This window comes from Erpetoichthys calabaricus, chromosome 5 (genome assembly GCF_900747795.2).
Source record: "Erpetoichthys calabaricus chromosome 5, fErpCal1.3, whole genome shotgun sequence".
NCBI lineage: Eukaryota > Metazoa > Chordata > Cladistia > Polypteriformes > Polypteridae > Erpetoichthys > Erpetoichthys calabaricus.
Genome location: NC_041398.2, coordinates 29,330,657 through 29,349,433, shown reverse-complemented (window position 1 = coordinate 29,349,433; position 18,777 = coordinate 29,330,657). Strand labels below are relative to the sequence as shown.

At 40.1% G+C, this 18,777-nt stretch overlaps 1 protein-coding gene across 1 annotated transcript in view; it reads right to left on the bottom strand.

The window, feature by feature from the left end:
* LOC114651586 (zinc finger protein 501-like) overlaps positions 1-16,730 on the bottom strand; it is a 49,041-nt gene extending 32,311 nt beyond the window's left edge. The window contains exon 1 of the mRNA XM_028801413.2: positions 16,321-16,730. Within this exon, the coding sequence (XP_028657246.2) occupies positions 16,321-16,561 (241 nt within the window). The 5' untranslated portion in view covers positions 16,562-16,730. The remainder of the gene's footprint in view (positions 1-16,320) is intronic.
* Between the last annotated feature and the right edge of the window lie 2,047 nt (positions 16,731-18,777).

The window sequence follows — 18,777 nt, the reverse complement described above, 5'->3', positions numbered from 1 at the left end:
GGGGCTTAATAGTTGATTGTTGAAAGTTAGAGAACTTTTTCCTGAACATGTGCCGTGACGTAAGCAGTAGCTTGGCCTCTGTCAGACCACTGGGCAGCTGTGTGCCATGACTTAAGAGCGCTGCTGTCTGCGTTCATGGGCTTTTATATTAGCACGCACATATATGTTTTACAGTAGCATTTAAGTTTATATGGCAATGTTTCTTTATACAGCTTAGTGATAATGATAATAAGATATAGTAGCACATATGAGTGAGCTTAAAGAAGCAATTGTTAAAGGCTTGTCATTTTCCTTCTTTCTCTCAAGCACTGTGTCGTGTCACGGTTGTTCACAACTTGGCCCTTATCAGTGAAGCTGTGCGCTGCCACTCACTAGCACAGTTGCCTATTATGTTAGCTTTAGCCTTACAGGATGCTAGTGCAACAAGTAATCATTTATTGAATTATTAATTAGGCAGTCCAGTTTTCATACATGGGCCCTTCTGATCTCAACTTAATCGTTGAGTTAAAAATTGATTAACAAACTGAAAGGCCATCGATCTTAACAGTTCAGCATTAGGCCGTAAGAATGAAGGGAGGGGTAATCAGATGATGCTTATCGCCAATATGGCAAATATGTCCTGCCAGCATAAAATATTGTTATGAGAAGGTTTATCTGGAAGAAGACTGTTATGGGAATGTCTTCAGGGGCAAGAATATCGTTATGTGAAGGTCTGGAACACCAGGTGAGTGTTATGGGTGAAGGTGCTGAGTGGGGAGAAAACATCATAGGAACCTCCATACAGTAGATGTTGGGAAACTAGTCTGGAAGGGGGGCATTTTGAGATAGGAATTGTAATATATTCAGGGCTCTCTGGACACTCGGGCTCACTTCATGAATTGAGACAGGCTTTATGTGCTCTACAATTGTTTTCTATGCTGTGCAATAAAGTCTTAAATTCTGACTGCATTCGCGAGCTCGTTCTTTCGGTCACTACCCATAGCTCATGACCATAGGTGAGGGTAGGAACATAGATCGACTGGTAAATTGAGAGCTTTGCCTTACGGCTCAGCTCCTTTTTCACCACGACAGACCGATACAGAGCCCGCATCACTGCAGACGCCGCACCAATCCACCTGTCGATCTCACGCTCCATTCTTCCCTCACTCGTGAACAAGACCCCGAAATACTTGAACTCCTCCACTTGGGGCAGGATCTCGCTCCCAACCCTGAGAGGGCACTCTACCCTTTTCCGACTGAAGACCATGGTCTCAGATTTGGAGGTGCTGATTCCCATTCCCATCTTTAGGTACAACACTAAACCGTAAACTATCCTTCATCACTGACTTCACTGTCATTTAAGTTGTTAGCATACAAATGGTCACAATATGAAAAACAGAATTTGGGGACTTTCAAATCTAAACAAGTATTTGGTTGTAATTTGTGCACAAACTAAGTTGTATGAACATTCAGTCATCCACAGACAAATAAAGACACATTCAAGCTTGCGGCCAGCACCAGTTTGGTCATCATCCAACTTCCCACTTCTCAGAACAAGACGTATTATGTGTTATGCAGTTCATAATTAAAAAAAATCTCAAACAACATAGGGCATCATTTCTCCCAAAATCTTTACCAGGCTTCAGGTCCTCTGGAAGGATGAAAGTTTGTCTCAAGCAAGAGTGTACAGTTGAGCCAAATTATTGAAAGAAGGACACTTAAACTCCTGCCACTCCCAACAATGATTGCAAAATTGAAGACCTAAACAACACAAATCCCTAGACAACAGTTCATATGCTATGAGAGGAGATTGGATTTAGTGTAGGGAGTGTTGTACTTACATTCCAAACTAAGTAACTTAACTGCAGTTTGTACCAATCTCAGCCATGGACTTCATCCGATAACAAACGTGTAAATCAGAGTTAAACTGATTGAGGCCCCTTCAGACCAGAAGACACCAAATGGTCACTAAGCCCAACCAAAAAGCTATAATTCAACTGGTGATTCTGATGGAAAAAATAATGCGCCTATTGAAAGGAATTGATTTTGTAACTGAAGGCAACCCTAATCCAATCACAAGAGATTACATCTTCATTCAAAAACTAGCTGCCCTCAGCACTATGGAAAAAATATCTGCTTTCAACTCTCCGACATGAGCTCCTGCTCTCTCCAAAACCCACTACATTCTCTGAAACCTAAACGCTAATGAGCCGCTCCCTCTTTCGGGGACCTGAAAGCTAAAACCTACTTTGCCAAGCCAATCCGCATGCCAGTGGGCTCAGAAGACAGAGAATCGGCCTTTATTTCAAGAAGAGAACTTCGGCATCTAATGTGTCATGCCACAAAGAATAATGCTTTTCCCTAACGAAGGAAAGCACTGCACACCACAGACAAAGGGCCACACTGCAAAGAGAAAGAGTGCACTCCAAAGCAAGAACAATCCTTGAACCCGGAGCAACAGCAACGCAACACTCCACACGACATCGGACATCATCCTTAAAGACTTGGCATCGCAAAACAATTTATTGTGCCAAGATAAATAAGAACGCTAAATAGCAAGTAAACAGCCAGCCTTTTCCATGTTATATGTTTGGTAGTCTTGTCTGCTTTGTGTCCTGTTTTATATGTTAATACATGAATTCAGTTATCATATTTCTGTAATCCTTGTGTTTATCAGTAAATTGTATTATTCTGTTTCTTGAAATGAGCATGTTTCAGCTAAGTGTAACAGCCAGAGACTGCCAATCTACAGAGAAAGGTAAGGAAAATAATGTAAGAGCTTTACCAAATTACTTAATTAATTACTGGCATTGGCATAGGCAGAGCTGATAATTAGTGAACCACGTTATGTCTCTTCCTCTTCCTACATTGTTCAGGAAGTTGTGCACATAGAACTGAAATTCTGCAAAAAGAGCACAATGCGGGTTCCAACAGTCTTGTATTTCTCAGACTGACCCAGGCGACTACAACTACAGATCCATATTCTATTGACAAAACTCATCAGAAACTTCAAGAGAATTTTTGGACAGTTATCTTATCCAAAGATTTAAACTATACATTGTTCTCCTCTCTTGCTAAATGAATCTTAGCCCAAAGAGGTCTACCGTATTTACGCATGTACCACGCGCACATTTTTTCCCGAAAATTCATAATTCAATCAGATGCGCGTCATACACGAGGACATTTTTTCTGTAATGTTTGCTTCTTCTGTTTGGGCTCGCTTGCTCTCTCTCTCTCTCTCTCGCTCGCTCTTTCATCATGCAACAAAAACAGAAGTGCATTTCGCGGAAAACGTGCCCTAAACGCTTCCTATACAATCACAACGTATGTCGTACAACGGGGCAAATGTTTTTCGCGATTTTCTGTGTAAAAATTAGGGTGCGCGTCTTACACGAGGGTGCGTGGTACATGAGTAAATATGGTATTAATTTTTTACATCTAAAATGTCTCACTTAAAGGTTTTCCAATGCCGTCTCTGTCCTGGTGTCTGTATAAACACGGGGAACTCCAGTCTCTGTATTACGGTCTGCTTGTAGAAGGGGCCTGAGTTGCCTCAAAAGCTTGCATATTGTAATCTTTTTAGTCAGCCAATGAAAGGTGTCATTTTGCTTAACTTCTCACTACGTCCATAATTGCTAATATTGTACAACCCCCTAGTACTTTATGAGGACAACAAATACTGAGCTTTGAGAGTATGGTAGGGACTTTACACAAAACAAACCAAAATGAAGACAAATGAGCATTCAAAAAAAGTCATGGAGCTGGAAAAGGGGACAAGACCATCTAAGGGGCACTGAACATCTCAGAACTCTGTGCAGTGCATTATACAGAAAAAAAAAATGATTACAGCAACATTGCCAAGGAGAGGTCACCCATCAAGAATGGCACTGGTGTAGTGGTAGCGTTGCTGCCACACAGTAAGGAGATCAGGGGTTTGCATCGCGGGTCCTCTCTGTGTGGTAGCACTTTGAGTACTGAGAAATGTTTTATATAAATGTAAACAATTATTATTTATTATTAATTATTACTGGTTCAGAGAGGCCACTGTGACGCCAATTGTCATTCTAACCGAGTTGCAGATGTTAGTGACAGATTAGGGGGAATGTTTACAGTTCAACCACCTCAAGGATTGATGTAAAGTTGAATTCTACATCATCCAGGCAGATTGTGAAGGAAACCTTAAACTGGGAGGAAGTGTGGACAAGACAAGCTGGTTGAGCAAAGATAGAATGGCTTCAAATGAAGAAGGTTGATGACTTTGAGTGACCTCAACCTTATTAAACATCTGAGAGAGAGAAATAAATATTATAGTCCACCACCACTCAGCACAGCCTGAATAATTTTTCCAAGGAGAAATGGGCAAATCCCACTCCACCACATTTTGCCAAACTTAATACAGATTTATTCAAGAAAACGAATAGCTGTGAGATGCGAGTCAACTAAGTACTAAACAGAGGACATGAATACTTACAAACTGCTAACATTTCTGTTTTTGAAATTGGATTTTTAATGGTTTAGAAGTTCTTTTTAAAAAAAAAAAAAAAAAAAAGTGTTTGTTTGAGAAATATAAATCCCAGACATGTTTAAACTCACACATATACATAATATTTGTGTAAATACGCATAAAAGTGGTGGATAAGCAGAGTGTTGCATTATCATTACTGACTTGGTTAGGGGGGCGGGGAGCGGAGGTTGCTAAAGCCACACAGTGTGCATGTTGTCCTTTTAAGCTTAATGAGCCACTTTTTATAGACTATTGTCTCTGTCTGCAGTAGAGAGGGGGAAGGGGGCTGATGAGCGCGCTGCCTGATTGCCGCAGCCTTCATTATTTTGTTCCTTATTATTTTTGCTAAGTGCTAGTGTTAGTGAGAGATGTGTGTGTGTGTGTGTGTGAGGAACAGAAAAGATGCAGGAGTGTTGTTGAGGGAACATCAGGAAGCCTAAGACTGTATAGGTGCTGTAGTGTCCAAGCCCAGTGAAATAAAGTGAAACTATCAGAAATAATGTCTCAAGAAATCACTTTCTTACCATATTTAAAAGCATAGCATTGTCTGCTCCCAATTGGATGGTTATATAGGCTAAAGATAGACGATAAAGACTGAGTGCATAATAATGCACTGAACGTGTCTTAGAAAAGGAATAAATAGTAAATCTTTTTTGTAAACCCAACTACACTTTCTGTTAATGTTAACACTCTCTGTCCACTGACAAGTTAACAATATGGATTGTAATGGCGTTGGTTATCTCGATCCACCACTTGCTTTTTTCGTCGTAGGCAGTACCTCTAGCAAACGCGTCTACAAGTGACGTCTGACTCGAGTGTCCTCTGGCTTTTTCAGTTTTACCTGAGGATGTGCAGGGTGCCAATCTTAGTTCCATACATTCATGCTACTCCAAAGCATGTTTGCGGCTAAGGTGGTGCGGCAAATTGCTTGTGTTGCTGCCTCCGGTGACAACTTTACCTCGACAGCATTTGCAGTAAATAGTTGTCTGGTCCATATCCGACATTTTAAAACCAAAGTATCTCCAGACAACAGACGTGGCTCCTTTTTTCAGCAAAAGTTCTTCTGAGTCATCATGTTCAACTTTCTCGTCTGCTACAGCTTCAGTTTTGGAATGTTCTCTGTCCATTTTCACCGTTCAATACCTCCACTAACGCATGTACAATGATCCCTCGCTATATCACGCTTCGACTTTCGCGGCTTCACTCTATCGCGATTTTTTCTCATACACGCTTACGTCACTACACATGCACTTTCTGAGAACTTTTATCTAAGCCCTACAATGGCTCCTAAACGTGCTGCTTTTTCTAAGCCTTCTGACAATAAAACTAAGTGCCGGAGGAAGACGCTTACTATCCAGGAGAAGGTGAAACTCTTGGATATGATCAAAGATGGCAATACCCAACAAAAGCCTCCTCATGCATATGAAAAGACAGCACCAGCAACTGTCTATCAAGGTGTTCTTCAGCCGCGCACCCAGACACCCACTGCCTACTCCTAGTACTCCTTCAGCAGAAGAAGACAACGACGCACCTGCTGAAGATACCACCTGAAGACTCTCCTACTGAGGTCGTGCCTTCATAGGTTAGTGGTTGTGTGTAAGAACTGTGTGTGTGTGTGTGTGTGTGTGTAATTAGATGTACAGTACAATAACCTACTATATAAAAGCGGTCGAGATTGTCCTTCCGTCCCGTGAGTGCAAAGCGTAGCGGTATTCCGCTTATCACAGACTTACTACTTGCGGCACGAAGTGACATGATGTGAGCAGAGTTCTGGTGCTCCCATCGTTCCCTTGCTTTTGTGCGCGATGCGCTGGAGAAATAGACAAAATTATGTCTCTGGAAATAATTAATGTTGATGAGAGTACAAATGCCTCACCGCGTAGTAAATATCGGGGGAGATGGTGCTTGCTTATTCTCATCTATAGCTATATACTGTATAGTGCATGAAACTCCATCTTTAGCGGTACAGATTCGGGCTGACATTGTACGACTTTGGACAAGCACTCGAGGGGATGTTATCTGTAGTACTAGGGTGCTGTACCGTGTTAGCCATTATGAATGTAGAGAAAAGCCAAGCAAAATGACACCTTTTATTGGCTAACTAGAAAGATTACAATATGCAAGCTTTCGAGGCAACTCAGGTCCCTTCTTCAGGCAAGATGTAATCATGAATGGGCACTTTGATGTTCTCATTCCCTACACTTACATGCCTGATGTACACATGGAGCGCACACAAACTGAGGATAAAAGTTGGTTGCCTTAAAAGGCGGGTGAGCCTAGTAATAATATGATATTTGTAACGTCTAATATGTCTTATTTTCTCTTATATATTGGGTAATACGAGTGTAATGGTGACTAAAGGGTGTTATTTCATGTCTAGAGGGCTCTAATAATGTTAAAAAACGTATTTAGAAGGTCGTAAACAGGTTTTCTATACTCTAACTGCGAAAATATTCGATTTATAAATAAAGAATCCTACTTCGTGAAAATTCATTTATCACGGTTGAGTCTGTAATGGATTAACCGTGATAAACGAGGGTTCACTGTACTCCATTGCATGCATGTTTAGTGGTGTAGCAGTGAAAAAGGTCCCCCCTACCCTAAACAGTTTCCCACTGCGTCACGTTCCAAATGTTGTTTAGGTTATTTAAACCGGTGTTGCAGTATAAGAAAAATCCATATCATAACAAAAATTAAAAACGGATTTCGGTATGAACCGGTATACCTCCTAGCACTAATTATGCACTCTGTAAATTTATCTTACAATACATTTTGATTAATCTTTTTGGTTAGTTCCACAGCCTCACTGTTTCTGTAGAGTGAGTTTGAATCTGCCCATCACTGTCCGTGTAGAATCTGTATCTTTTCTCTTGTGTCTGTTTGGGTGTTTAATAAGTAGTGAAAAGTTAAGCAAAATGACACCTTTTATTGGCTAACTAAAAAGATTCCAATATGCCAGCTTTCGAGGCCCCTTCTTCAGGCAGGATGTAATGTGTTTAATAAGGAAAACTTTCTTCATCCCACATCCCAAAGATTGTGAACTCTAAATTGGCAAGAATGAGTGACAGTGTGGGTGTGCGTTAGTGTGCTCTTTCAAATGGAGGGCCCATACAAGGCTGAAATAAAATAAGTGGATTTGAAAAAGCATGAAGGAATGTTTATGCTTTGAGCAAGGTGATGATTAGCACTCACTGCTCCAAGGAATAGGGTTTAATTTATAACTAGGTCATTATCTGTGTGGAGCTGGGAAAACCCTGCCAATTGTTTGTGTGGGTGTTATCAAGATGTCCTGATGACCTATAAGTGTACTCTTGGGATGTAAAGGGTAATCTGTCCCAGTGTGAGTGAAGAAGCTTCTTCTTTCAGCTGCTCCCGTTAGGGTTGCCACAGCGGATCATCGTCTTCCATATCTTTCTGTCCTCATCATCTTGTTCTATTACACCCATCACCATCATAGATAGATAGATAGATACTTTATTAATCCCATGTCCTCTCTCACCACATCCATAAACCTTCTCTTAGGCCTTCCTCTTCTCCCCTTACCCGACAGCTCTATCCTTAGCATCCTTCTCCCAATATACCCAGCATGTCTCCTCTGCACATGTCCAAACCAACGCAATCTCGCCTCTCTGACTTTGTCTCCCAAACATCCAAATTGAGCTGACCCTCTAATGTCCTCATTTCTAATCCTATCCATCCTCGTCACACCCAATGCAAATCTTAGCATCTTTAACTCTGCCACCTCCAGCTCCGTCTCCGTCTACTGCTCCACAGCTCTGAGGACTTTGGTTCACCTCAAGGCTAAGCTACTGTCTTTGCAGCGTCCACACTCTTTTCCTTTGTGTGAGGAGCTGAATGAAGCCCCATGCCCCTTATCTGCATACTGTGTAGCACTGGACTCAACTATCCATGTCTGTTACACAACTGTCTGGGGCTGGGGATATAAAAAAGACAGCACTGACGACAATACCACTGGGGCAACCATTTTCAACAGCTGTGGTTTAGCGTTTTCGGTTATTTGTTCCCCTACATATTTACTTTTTGACATTGCTTTGTTTTGTTTTTTTTTTAATTAAATATTTTGTCGAGTTTGAATCATGTTCAGATATCTAGTGTTCGATCCTCTGCCTGACCGCAGTATCAATTCTTTCTTGCATTTGACGTCTTTGTCCACTTTAGACCTCCCTTTTGGGTTACTAGCTGTGTAAAGGTCTACCTTTGATGGCATGTCTGCCTTCTGAAACTTTGTCTCTGTAGGTTTTCATCAGGTATTGAGAATTCATGCTACATCTCAATGTCATGCAGGTTAGGCCAGATTAGGTCCCTGCCTTGAGGATGAAACTGCCAAAAGATGCTCCAGCCATTTAGAAAATGACGCATATTGCAAAACTGGGCTAAGCAAATGGATGTTGACACTTTATGCAGCCATCCTTTCATTTTCAAACTACTTACTCAGGGTGACAGGGGCTGGAGCCTCGCTTTATACACAGCATGTCAGGCGATGCCTACATTTAAAAATGTTATGAGACAGAGCTGCAATTATTGCCAACAATTATCCCCGAATTCAAGATTTTCAGGCAGTGTTTCAGTTGTACTCCATTTCTTTTACTTCAACATCCTACTGCAGAACAGCAGGTACAGGCAGTCGCAGTCATGACAGTCATAGACTTTTGTTCCTACAAGTTTGTTAATTTCACATCAATCTTGTGGTTCACTGATCCCTTCGTTTTAATTAGACGCCTTACTCTCGCTCTCAGCCTGCTATCCCCAAATTTAACAATAAGGCGACTCTTACTTCTCTTTGAAATTCAGAAAGGCATTTCTTGCTGCCATGGCTTTTGCTGCACAGCAGTCTCTTAACTTCAATTTCTTGCCAGGAATTTCTATTTCATTATTAATTCATTTGAACCAGAAAGCAATTAATCACAAGCAGCAAACAACAAGAGAGACAGCAACTGTGTTAATAGCGTTTTCACCTGTGTGATCACACTTATTTTTTTTTTTTATACTTATCTTTAGCATTAATAGTTATTCAGATTTATTTATTTTTTAATATTGACAGTCATTTGCCAATAATAAAAGGTGCACTAATGAAACATTTGAATTTAGTATCATATCTTATGGGACACTGTTTTGTTACAGCATGGCTATGTATTTGTATTTATTAGTGCAATGCGTGTGTCGTCACAAGTGGACGCTTTAAACAGTCACGACCCTGAAAATACCTGAGATTACGGATAGATTAAAAAAAGAATTCCCTTCATTGTTGTGTGAATTCTTAAATGATTACTTTTGGTTTGACTGTGGGACTGATGACACTTTGCTTTGATTGTGTCTCTTCCCTGTCACTAAATACGTATTACTTGTCTGCCTTCTCACGGTGGCACAATAGAAGTAGCTTCACAGCTTCATAGATCTAGATTCAACTCAAGTCCCAGGCAGCCACTGTCCATCTATACCGAATCTCCACATATCCTGCCAATATCTGCCTAGTTTTTCCATTCTATTACATCTCAAATGTAGTGCGAGTGTAAATTTGTATGTGTATGATCTGTAATGAACTGGTTCCCTGCACAAGGCCCATTCCCAGATTATGCTCGGTACTGCCAGATCGAGCACTAGCTCCTTGTGGCTGGATGAAGAGACTTGAAAATGGATGCAACGGTGGAAAATAAAAAAAAAAAAAAAACAAATCAGGGCCTCCAAGGAAGAAAGCACCAGCTAGAAAGCTTCTGCCTTTCCGAGACCGAGACATCATGTGCGGAAATATGAACATATCTCACCAATCCTTCGGTCACTTCATTGGCTCCCTATCCATCTCCGTATTGAATACAAATGAAAATGCTCCACAATATCTTAAAGAACTCCTTATACTACAATCCACTACAAGAAACCGCCGTTTTACAAATACTTACCGCTTTCGTCCTCCTGTGACCAAACGTCATACAATGGGTGACCGAAGCTCTGAAGCCGCTGCTCCACGGCTTTGGAACGCCATACCAGAGATCCTGAGAACACAGCAGATTGTGGGCTGTTTTAATAAACTGCTAAAGACTTTTCTATTTAGGAAAGCTTATTAACAAGAATGCTGTAATTATTGTTGTTTAATCTCTATTTTTATCTTGCCTTGCCTTTGTTTAATCTTTTTATGTTGCACTTTGAGATTTACTGCTAATGTAAAGTGCCCCTATAAATAAAATGCATTATTATTATTATCAAGTTCTTGGCGAGTCTCTCTATGCGAGGATGTGAATTGGAAAGGGGCCAGGCCAGGCCCCAGGGCACTTTCTCATGGGTGACATACTAGGTGTTTCCCCGAAAATAAGACCGGGTCCTATATTAATTTTTGCTCCAAAAGATGCACTAGGGCTTATTTTCAGCAGATATCTTAAATGTATCCAAATACAGTCATGTCATCTTCTTCTGGAATATCGTCATAACTCTCCACATTCAAACCCTGAATTCCAGCCTGAATTTCTTGCTACCCCAGCAGCTTTTAGGATCCTACAGGATCGATGTGCCTGCTTCAATGTTTGATGAATGGTTCGTTGTGGTGAAGCAAAATGGTGACATACAAATGCATTCGTGGTGCTTTTATATTCAAGCGTCGCATATTCCTGATCGTAATGGCACGATACATTTTAATCTTCTGTGCGGTCTTTTTTTTTTTTTTTTTGCACCTTCACCATACCATCAGAATGTACATCGGCGTATTTGAGCTACAGAGAAAAAAAAAATAAGGACATAATGAAAATGTCTATTTTGTGATTAAAGTGGAAATTACAGCTTTAATCTCAAAATGTCCACTTTAACCTCGTAGTTTACTTTATCATTAAAGTAGACTATCATAAACGTTATCTTAAAACCGACCCAGTTGTTAATTGCTATGCACTTCTGGTTTTTCCTCCTGACCTGACAGCAGCGGCAAGCAGCAACAGATCACCACACAGAACACATTACATTTATGATATTCCAACTCTCTGCACATTTACAATCCTTAGATTTATACTTGATATCACTTTCATGATGAAATGCATTAAAATATGGATGTTACATTTTACAGATAAATCGTTAACTTTGTTTAAATAATGAACACTGTTAATAGTTACACACATGGGGGTGGCACGATGGCAGAGTGGTAGCGCTGCTGACTTGCAGGGAGTTGCGTCCCTTGTGATCCCTGCCTGGAGTTTGCAGGTTTTTCTGGTGGGTTTCCACAGTGGGCTCAGTTTTCCATCCAAAGACATGAAGGTTTGGGGATTTGGTGAAGCTACAATGATGCCAGTGTGTGTGTGTGTGTTTGTGTTCAGCTTGCGATGAGCTGATGCCCCATCCAGCGATTTTCTTTCTGTCTTGCACCGATGCTACTGGAATGGGTGCATCCCTTAATTGATGGATGTAATCATTAAACATCCTTTTCAAAAATATTGTGGTACGGTGTCCTCGGAATTTAATGGATGTTTCGGGTACACGTGTCACATTGTGTGGTGCCTTACTTTTCAGCTGACGATCTTGACTACGGTGTATTTTTAGGGTACAGCTTATATTACAGAGCAGCCTGAAAATCATGCTAGGGCTTATTTTCGGGGAAACACGGTACTAGCGGAGTATCGTACACTATAAACAATGTCAGTAAATTTAACACTAAAAATGCTAAAAATGGTGAAAGAAAAATACCTTTTCTGAAAAAAAGTAAAGTTACCTTATGTTCTACTGAAAATTACCTATACATCTTAAACAATACATTTCATTATTTTGTACAGCCTCGTTCTGTTAAATCGGTATTTTTCTACCTTCAAAATATGCTACATACCGTTTACTGATAAATTACAGTTACACTAAAAAACAAATCTGTTAATTTTACAGTGTAAAACTCTTAAATAGCGAAGGTAAACAAGCTGTAAAATGTAAAACGGTAAAGCGCCGTTTCAGTAAACCCGAAGTTACGATATTTGCATAAGGACACGCCCACTTATATCATATTGTTCCTGGATAATCACATATCTTTGCACAGTAAAAACTTAAAAGTTAGCAGATGGTATTTTGAGATTATGGAAGCTGATTTATGGTGGGTGGTATTCAAAAAGCTGGCACACCTGTATGACACCATACACCACAAAAGAAAACTTTAATTCTCCAGAAGATAATGTGCCACAACTTCCCTAAACATTGAATTCTTTTCAATGGGCATAATTAAGTGATACGTGTTTGCTATTGATTGTTGTTACTTTACTGATGCAAACTGTGTATTGCTGTTTGATCCTGATCATATTTTCTAATGGTTTATTGATTGGCATGTTTATTACAGTGCATGGATTTCAGGTTATGGTTAAATGTTCACTTCTACGGGAATGTGTTGTAAAGAAAAAACAGTTCTTTACTACAAAGTTGTATCGTAGACATAAAAATATTGTCTCCTTTTTTACGGTAGACTTCTGGCAGCCACAGTAGTTTACCATAAATTTAACTTTTTAAATTTGTCCAGGAAATATGCTACTGCATCCTTGACATTGTAGAATACTAGGGGGCTCTGCCCCCTGCTCGCTTCACTCGCCCACCCCCCGGGTTTGGTTTACCGGATATACAATTTAAAGAGATTGTTACTTTCATGGGAATTGTTACATATGCATTATTTTCACTTTAACCTTAAAACTTTTGTAAAGACAATACTTGTCCTTTATTTTTGGCCCCAGGCGTGGTTACATCTCTTTCTCGCAGGATGTATAAAGCTGCTCACGTTGTGAAAGTGGGGTGGCTGAATGCACGCTAAGGAGATGCCGTCGGATCATCTGCCGTCTTTCTGCTGCTGTTGTCGCGCTGCACGTCGATCATTTTAAAGACTGTACAGCAGCTGTCCTTTTACCACTTCGCGTCTCTGCTGCTTGTGTTGTGACAGGGGAGGTGATGTTTGAACGCATGCTAAGGAGAAGCGTTTGGATCATCTGCTGGCTTTCTGCTGCTGGCAAGCTGCTTATTTTGCTTGTCACTTGTCTTTTTTTTTTTTAGAGCTGGGAGCAAATTAAAGTGTCTCTCACAGGACTTCAAATTGTCTTCTGAGAAGATCACGTGTCATCTCCCTAGTCTCCCTCCCAAAGATTTTTTTTTTATAATAGAGAGATGTGTGTTTTTAAAAAGCTATATGCAACGGAAAACAATTCTATAGTAATGTATAGTATAGCAATGCAGATTGATGTGCCATTGAATAATGGGCAATGACATACAAATTCTTCCTAAACACTCCACATAAAGCTAAACGTGGGAAAAGCAAGTAGTCTCCATGTTTATACTAGCAACCTTAAGCTTGTTTGACATACACTGCAAAGGCAAGATGCACTAGAAATTGTAGACATTTTGGATTCAAAAGGCATTACTGTAGGGATGATGGGCAAGTGTTGGCACAGCCGATCAGGACTGCAGCCTTAACATGAAGCAATGGAGTTTTGACTCATTTCTGATTAACACCGTACAGGCCTGTATACCAAATGCTCTCTCCATGGTGGTTGTCCGTGCATTTGGCTTGATACGAAAAGAAAGAAAAAGCTTAATACAAATCATGAACTTTGCAAGCACTGTCATATGAAATTCAAGTGCTCCAGCAAACCACAAATTAGGAATTTCTCTTCAGCTCCTGCTACTTGGTGTGCTTGAAGCCCAATAACATACTGAAATTAGAATTCACAAACTGAACTGTTCAAAGATAGAACAGAACACTATGAATCCTCAGTTGAAATGGCTCATCACATACAGGCTGCAGCTAAGGATTTGTTGCTGCCATTCTGACTGGCTGAAGCTCATCTCCTCTTGCACCACAACAAGGCTCTGAGAGCAAAATAAATGGAAGTCAATGTTCTTTATATAAAAAAAAAAAAAAAAAAAAGATGAATGAAAAACATCACCTGAGGATCGTAACATTTGCCTTGTGGTAACACACAAGTACAGTATGTAGCCCCAAGAATTTTAAATGCATTTAAATAATACAGACAGTGCTCTGGTTAGAATAATAAGAATACATTTATATAGCACCTTTCTCATGCTCAAAGCACTTTACTGAAATCCAAAAAGCTCAAATATTCTCAAACATTGGATAAAAAAATATCAGCATAAAACATGAAATACAAAATAAATACTGGAACCATGAAGCTTTGAAACTAGAATAAAAAACAAAAATACAAAATAATACCAAAAAAAAACAAACCTGAACATCATTTGTGATACACAACCATATTATCTTGAGCACCAGGACGGACAGAAAAAGTCAGAATGTCAAGATATGTTGTTGTTTTGAGTCGTCCGATCTCAATAATTTCGGGATGTCATTCCAAAATCAGGGCGCTATAAAGGTGAAGGCCCTGTAACCCATAGAGCACAGGTTAGTTTGGGGCACAACGAGATTGCCAGAATCAGAGAACCTTAGTGGGCAGACAGAAGCAGAGTGAAGGAGGAGGTTACTGACGTGGACCAGTGCAAGGCCTTCGAAAGCTTTATAGGTCAGTAATAATATTTTACATTCAACCTTGGGAGATACAGGGAGCAAGTGATGGTGGAGAAGGATGGGTCTTATGGACTGGCTGTTGTGGATCTGTGTAAGGACTCTGGCAGAATTTTGAACAAACGGGAGCGATGATAACAGATGAGAAGGGGCACCTGCCAGTAGGGAGTAACAGTAGTCGATGTGGGATTTAATAAAAGCATGGCGTTTGTTAGCCTTCAGAAAGGGAGAAGAATGAGCGAGCACAGGATGTGTTGCAGAGGTTGAAATGAAGTTTCTTAATGTGATTTCTGTGTGGTATGGTAATTCCACAAATACAAAACAAGAATATAAATCCTGCTTTTTTTTTTTTTTAAATAAATTACAATCTAGTGACATTTTACTTATAAAAGAAGAAAACCAGGTGAAAACACAGCAACTATTTATTTTTTCCCCAGGGGTAAATTTGGCTTTTTACAGATGCAATTCAATGATAGATAGATAGATTCCTGTTATAAAATAAATCAGTTCCTTTCCAAGTTCTTATTTATTTATAAAATTTTAACAAATAACTGTGTTTTGATTAATATTAACAGCTGGATTTGGAACTTATTTCTGTTCCTTTTATCCTTTCATAGGGTAATATTGACAGTAATTAATGCTAGCATAGCCATTTTGTATTATTTGATATGACTCTATTGGGTATACCTTCAAAAATATTATGTTTAAGAAAACGGAACTCTAATTAGTCACAGAACCTCCTCCACTAACTCACATTATTCGATTTTCACATTACTTCACTCTTCTGTGCATGAAAGCTATACTGACCCTATTCTTGCCTATTTGTGCTCCATTTGTAACTCCATTGTAAAGTGCTGTTAAAAAGGATGTATTACTGTTGTCTACTAACACCTGGAATCGCAATCCGTTATCCGTATTACATCTGAATATGACTCATTGTCATAAAACTATGTAATAAGCAAAAAAAACTAATAACTGACTTTTGAATGAAGTAAATAAGGAATGACCTAACTTTCATAGTGCGTGACCACTGCACTCTTGTGTCGCCCCATCGCGGGACTGCCTGTCTACGATACATTTGAATGAGTGCCCGGCGAGCTGCAAAGCTTGGTCGATTTTTTGCGGTAATTAATTAATGATGCAATCTTAAAATGTGACGTTTTGATAAGATTATTCTTTTCGTATTACCAGCCTGTTCTTTTAGAGAATTTTAAGGAAAATACACACGCAACGTAGTTTAGGGTCAGCTCACGGTTATATCGGAATTGCTTTCTGGTGTGCCCGAGAATTTTAAAATCAAAGTGCACAGACTACATGTATAAAGAAATCGATCATTTCTGCATCTTACTCGTTAGAGGGATATTGTGTCTCCGCGTCCCGTCAATTTGCCGAGGATTGAATTCCAGGCTTGTTCTCAGATCCAGAATGTCCTTGCGCAGCATATCCAATACCGACAGCTTCTGGTTTATGGAAGCCAGGACATCTATATCCCCATCGATAGAACACAGATCACTTGTATCAGTGGAGGAGTTCTTAACGCCGTTTTTCTCTTCTTCGTGTGGACAGTCATCAGTAGTCACTTTAGACATAATGAACTACTTGAGACCGTTAAGAATAGGAATTAACTCCAACGTGAAAGAAGATCATTGAACGTGTGACGACGAAACCTGCCTTAGGCATCGAAAAGCTCCAACAGTTCACCGCAGACACAACTAATCTCCTCACGCCACTTTTAGCTACCAGCCGACAGGTTTCCGTTTCCGCTGAGATTGGAAGAGTTTATCGTCTTGCGCATGTGCTTCTTACACCCTGCGGAGGGTGCAGTTGTACGCATGCGCGTCACCTGATAGTTTTGGGAGACTTCATTAATCAGAAATCTCCACAACTTGCTGTCACTTCGCTCACACTTAAACACAAACGTGGTATATTTTTTATATAATTGTTGTTTTTATTGCTTAATGTGTTTTGTTGCAGAAAATGTGAAGTATTTCATGGATTTTAAGAAAAGCTTCGCGTGGAAGGCTGCATTTACTTTATTGATGCCTTTAAATTTCACAGTATCCTCAAACTACTTTCTTCTTTTGCTTTTTATTTTACATGACTGCAACACCGACAGCTCTGGAACTTAAAAAAAGAGTAAAGAAATAAAGGAAGATCTTCATAAACGAAACAAGTACCAGAGATGAGGTACAGTATTGCTTAACTAAAAATTCTGAATATGCTGTGAAACTGCTCTGCTACGGGTAACCAATGATTTGCTTATGGCAGCAGACTCTGGACAAACCAGCATATTAATTTTGTTAGACCTCAGTGCAGCATTTGACACTCAGGTCAGACATGACATTCTACTGTCCAGAATGGAGAACATGCTGGGTATCTCTGGCACTGCCCTCCAGTGGTTCAAGTCCTATCTGACTGATAGGCAAGAGTTTGTTAGTCTTGGCAACAGCAGATCCAGCTCAGCGCCAGTCACACAAGGAGCTCCTCAGGGCTCTGTCCTCAGCCCTGTTCTCTTCTGGATTTATATGCTTCCCCTTGGCCATATTATATGTAGCTATGGACTGGTTTATCATTTTTATGCAGACGATACTCAACTTTATTTCAATGTTAAAAGTGGAACTTCATCATAGCTCTCTCAGCTCACAACCTGCCTCAGTTGCAACTTAATAAAATGAGCTCCTTCCCAGTCTATCTTGGCAGTGATCTCATCAGACCTGCCTCTACTGCAAAGAATCTTGGTGTCATTTTTGATTCCTCCCTTTCTTATTCCGCCCACATAAACCACGTTAAGAAACTTTCTTACTTTCACCTCCGTAACATATCCCATGTTCGCTCCTTCCTCTCCTTTTCTAAAACTGAGAAACTTATCCATGTTTTTATCACATCCCACATCGATTATTGTAACTTGCTGCTGGCAGGTGCCCCTTCTAATCTTATATCTCAGCTCCAGCTTATTCAAAACTCGGCTGCAAGAGTCCTTACTTGAACCAGCAGCAGCGAGCACATCACACCCATCCTGCTCCGTCTTCACTGGCTCCCTGTGTCTTACAGAATCGAATATAAAATCCTACTAATAACTTACAAAGCCTTAAATGACCTCGCGCCAAACTACATCAGTGACCTTCTCCATCACTATGTGCTTGTCTGCCCACTAAGGTCCTCCGATTCTGGCCATCTTGTTGTGCCCCACACTAATCTACACTCCATGGGTGACAGGGCCTTCAGCTGTATAGCGCCCAGACTCTCGATTGACCTACCAAAATTAATCAGGGCAGCTGACTCCATGAATTCTTTTAAAAAACAACTCAAAACTCATCTGTTCAGGAAGGCTTTTAGCTCTACTTGACTTTATCACCCATCTCTCAGTTTACTTCTCTGTCAAGATGTTCATGTAACCTGTATAACAACAACAACATTTATTTATATAGCACATTTTCATACAAAAAGTAGCTCAAAGTGCTTTACATAATGAAGCAAAGAAAAATAAAAGGCAAAATAAGAAATTAAAATAAGGCAACATTAGTTAACATAGAAAAAACTCCAGAAAGCTGGAGAAAAAAATAAAATCTGTTGGGGTTCCAGGCCAACAAGACCGCCCAGTCCCCTCTGGGCATTCTACCTAACATAAATGAAATAGTCCTCCTTGTAGTTAGGGTTCTCACGGAGTCACTTGATGCTGATGGTCATACAGACTTTTGGCTTTTAATCCATCCATCATTTTTGGAACATCATGGTACTTAGAGTAGATGGTGGTGGTGCAAGCCACCACCAAAAGGACACCGGAAAAGGAAACAGAAGAGAGAGT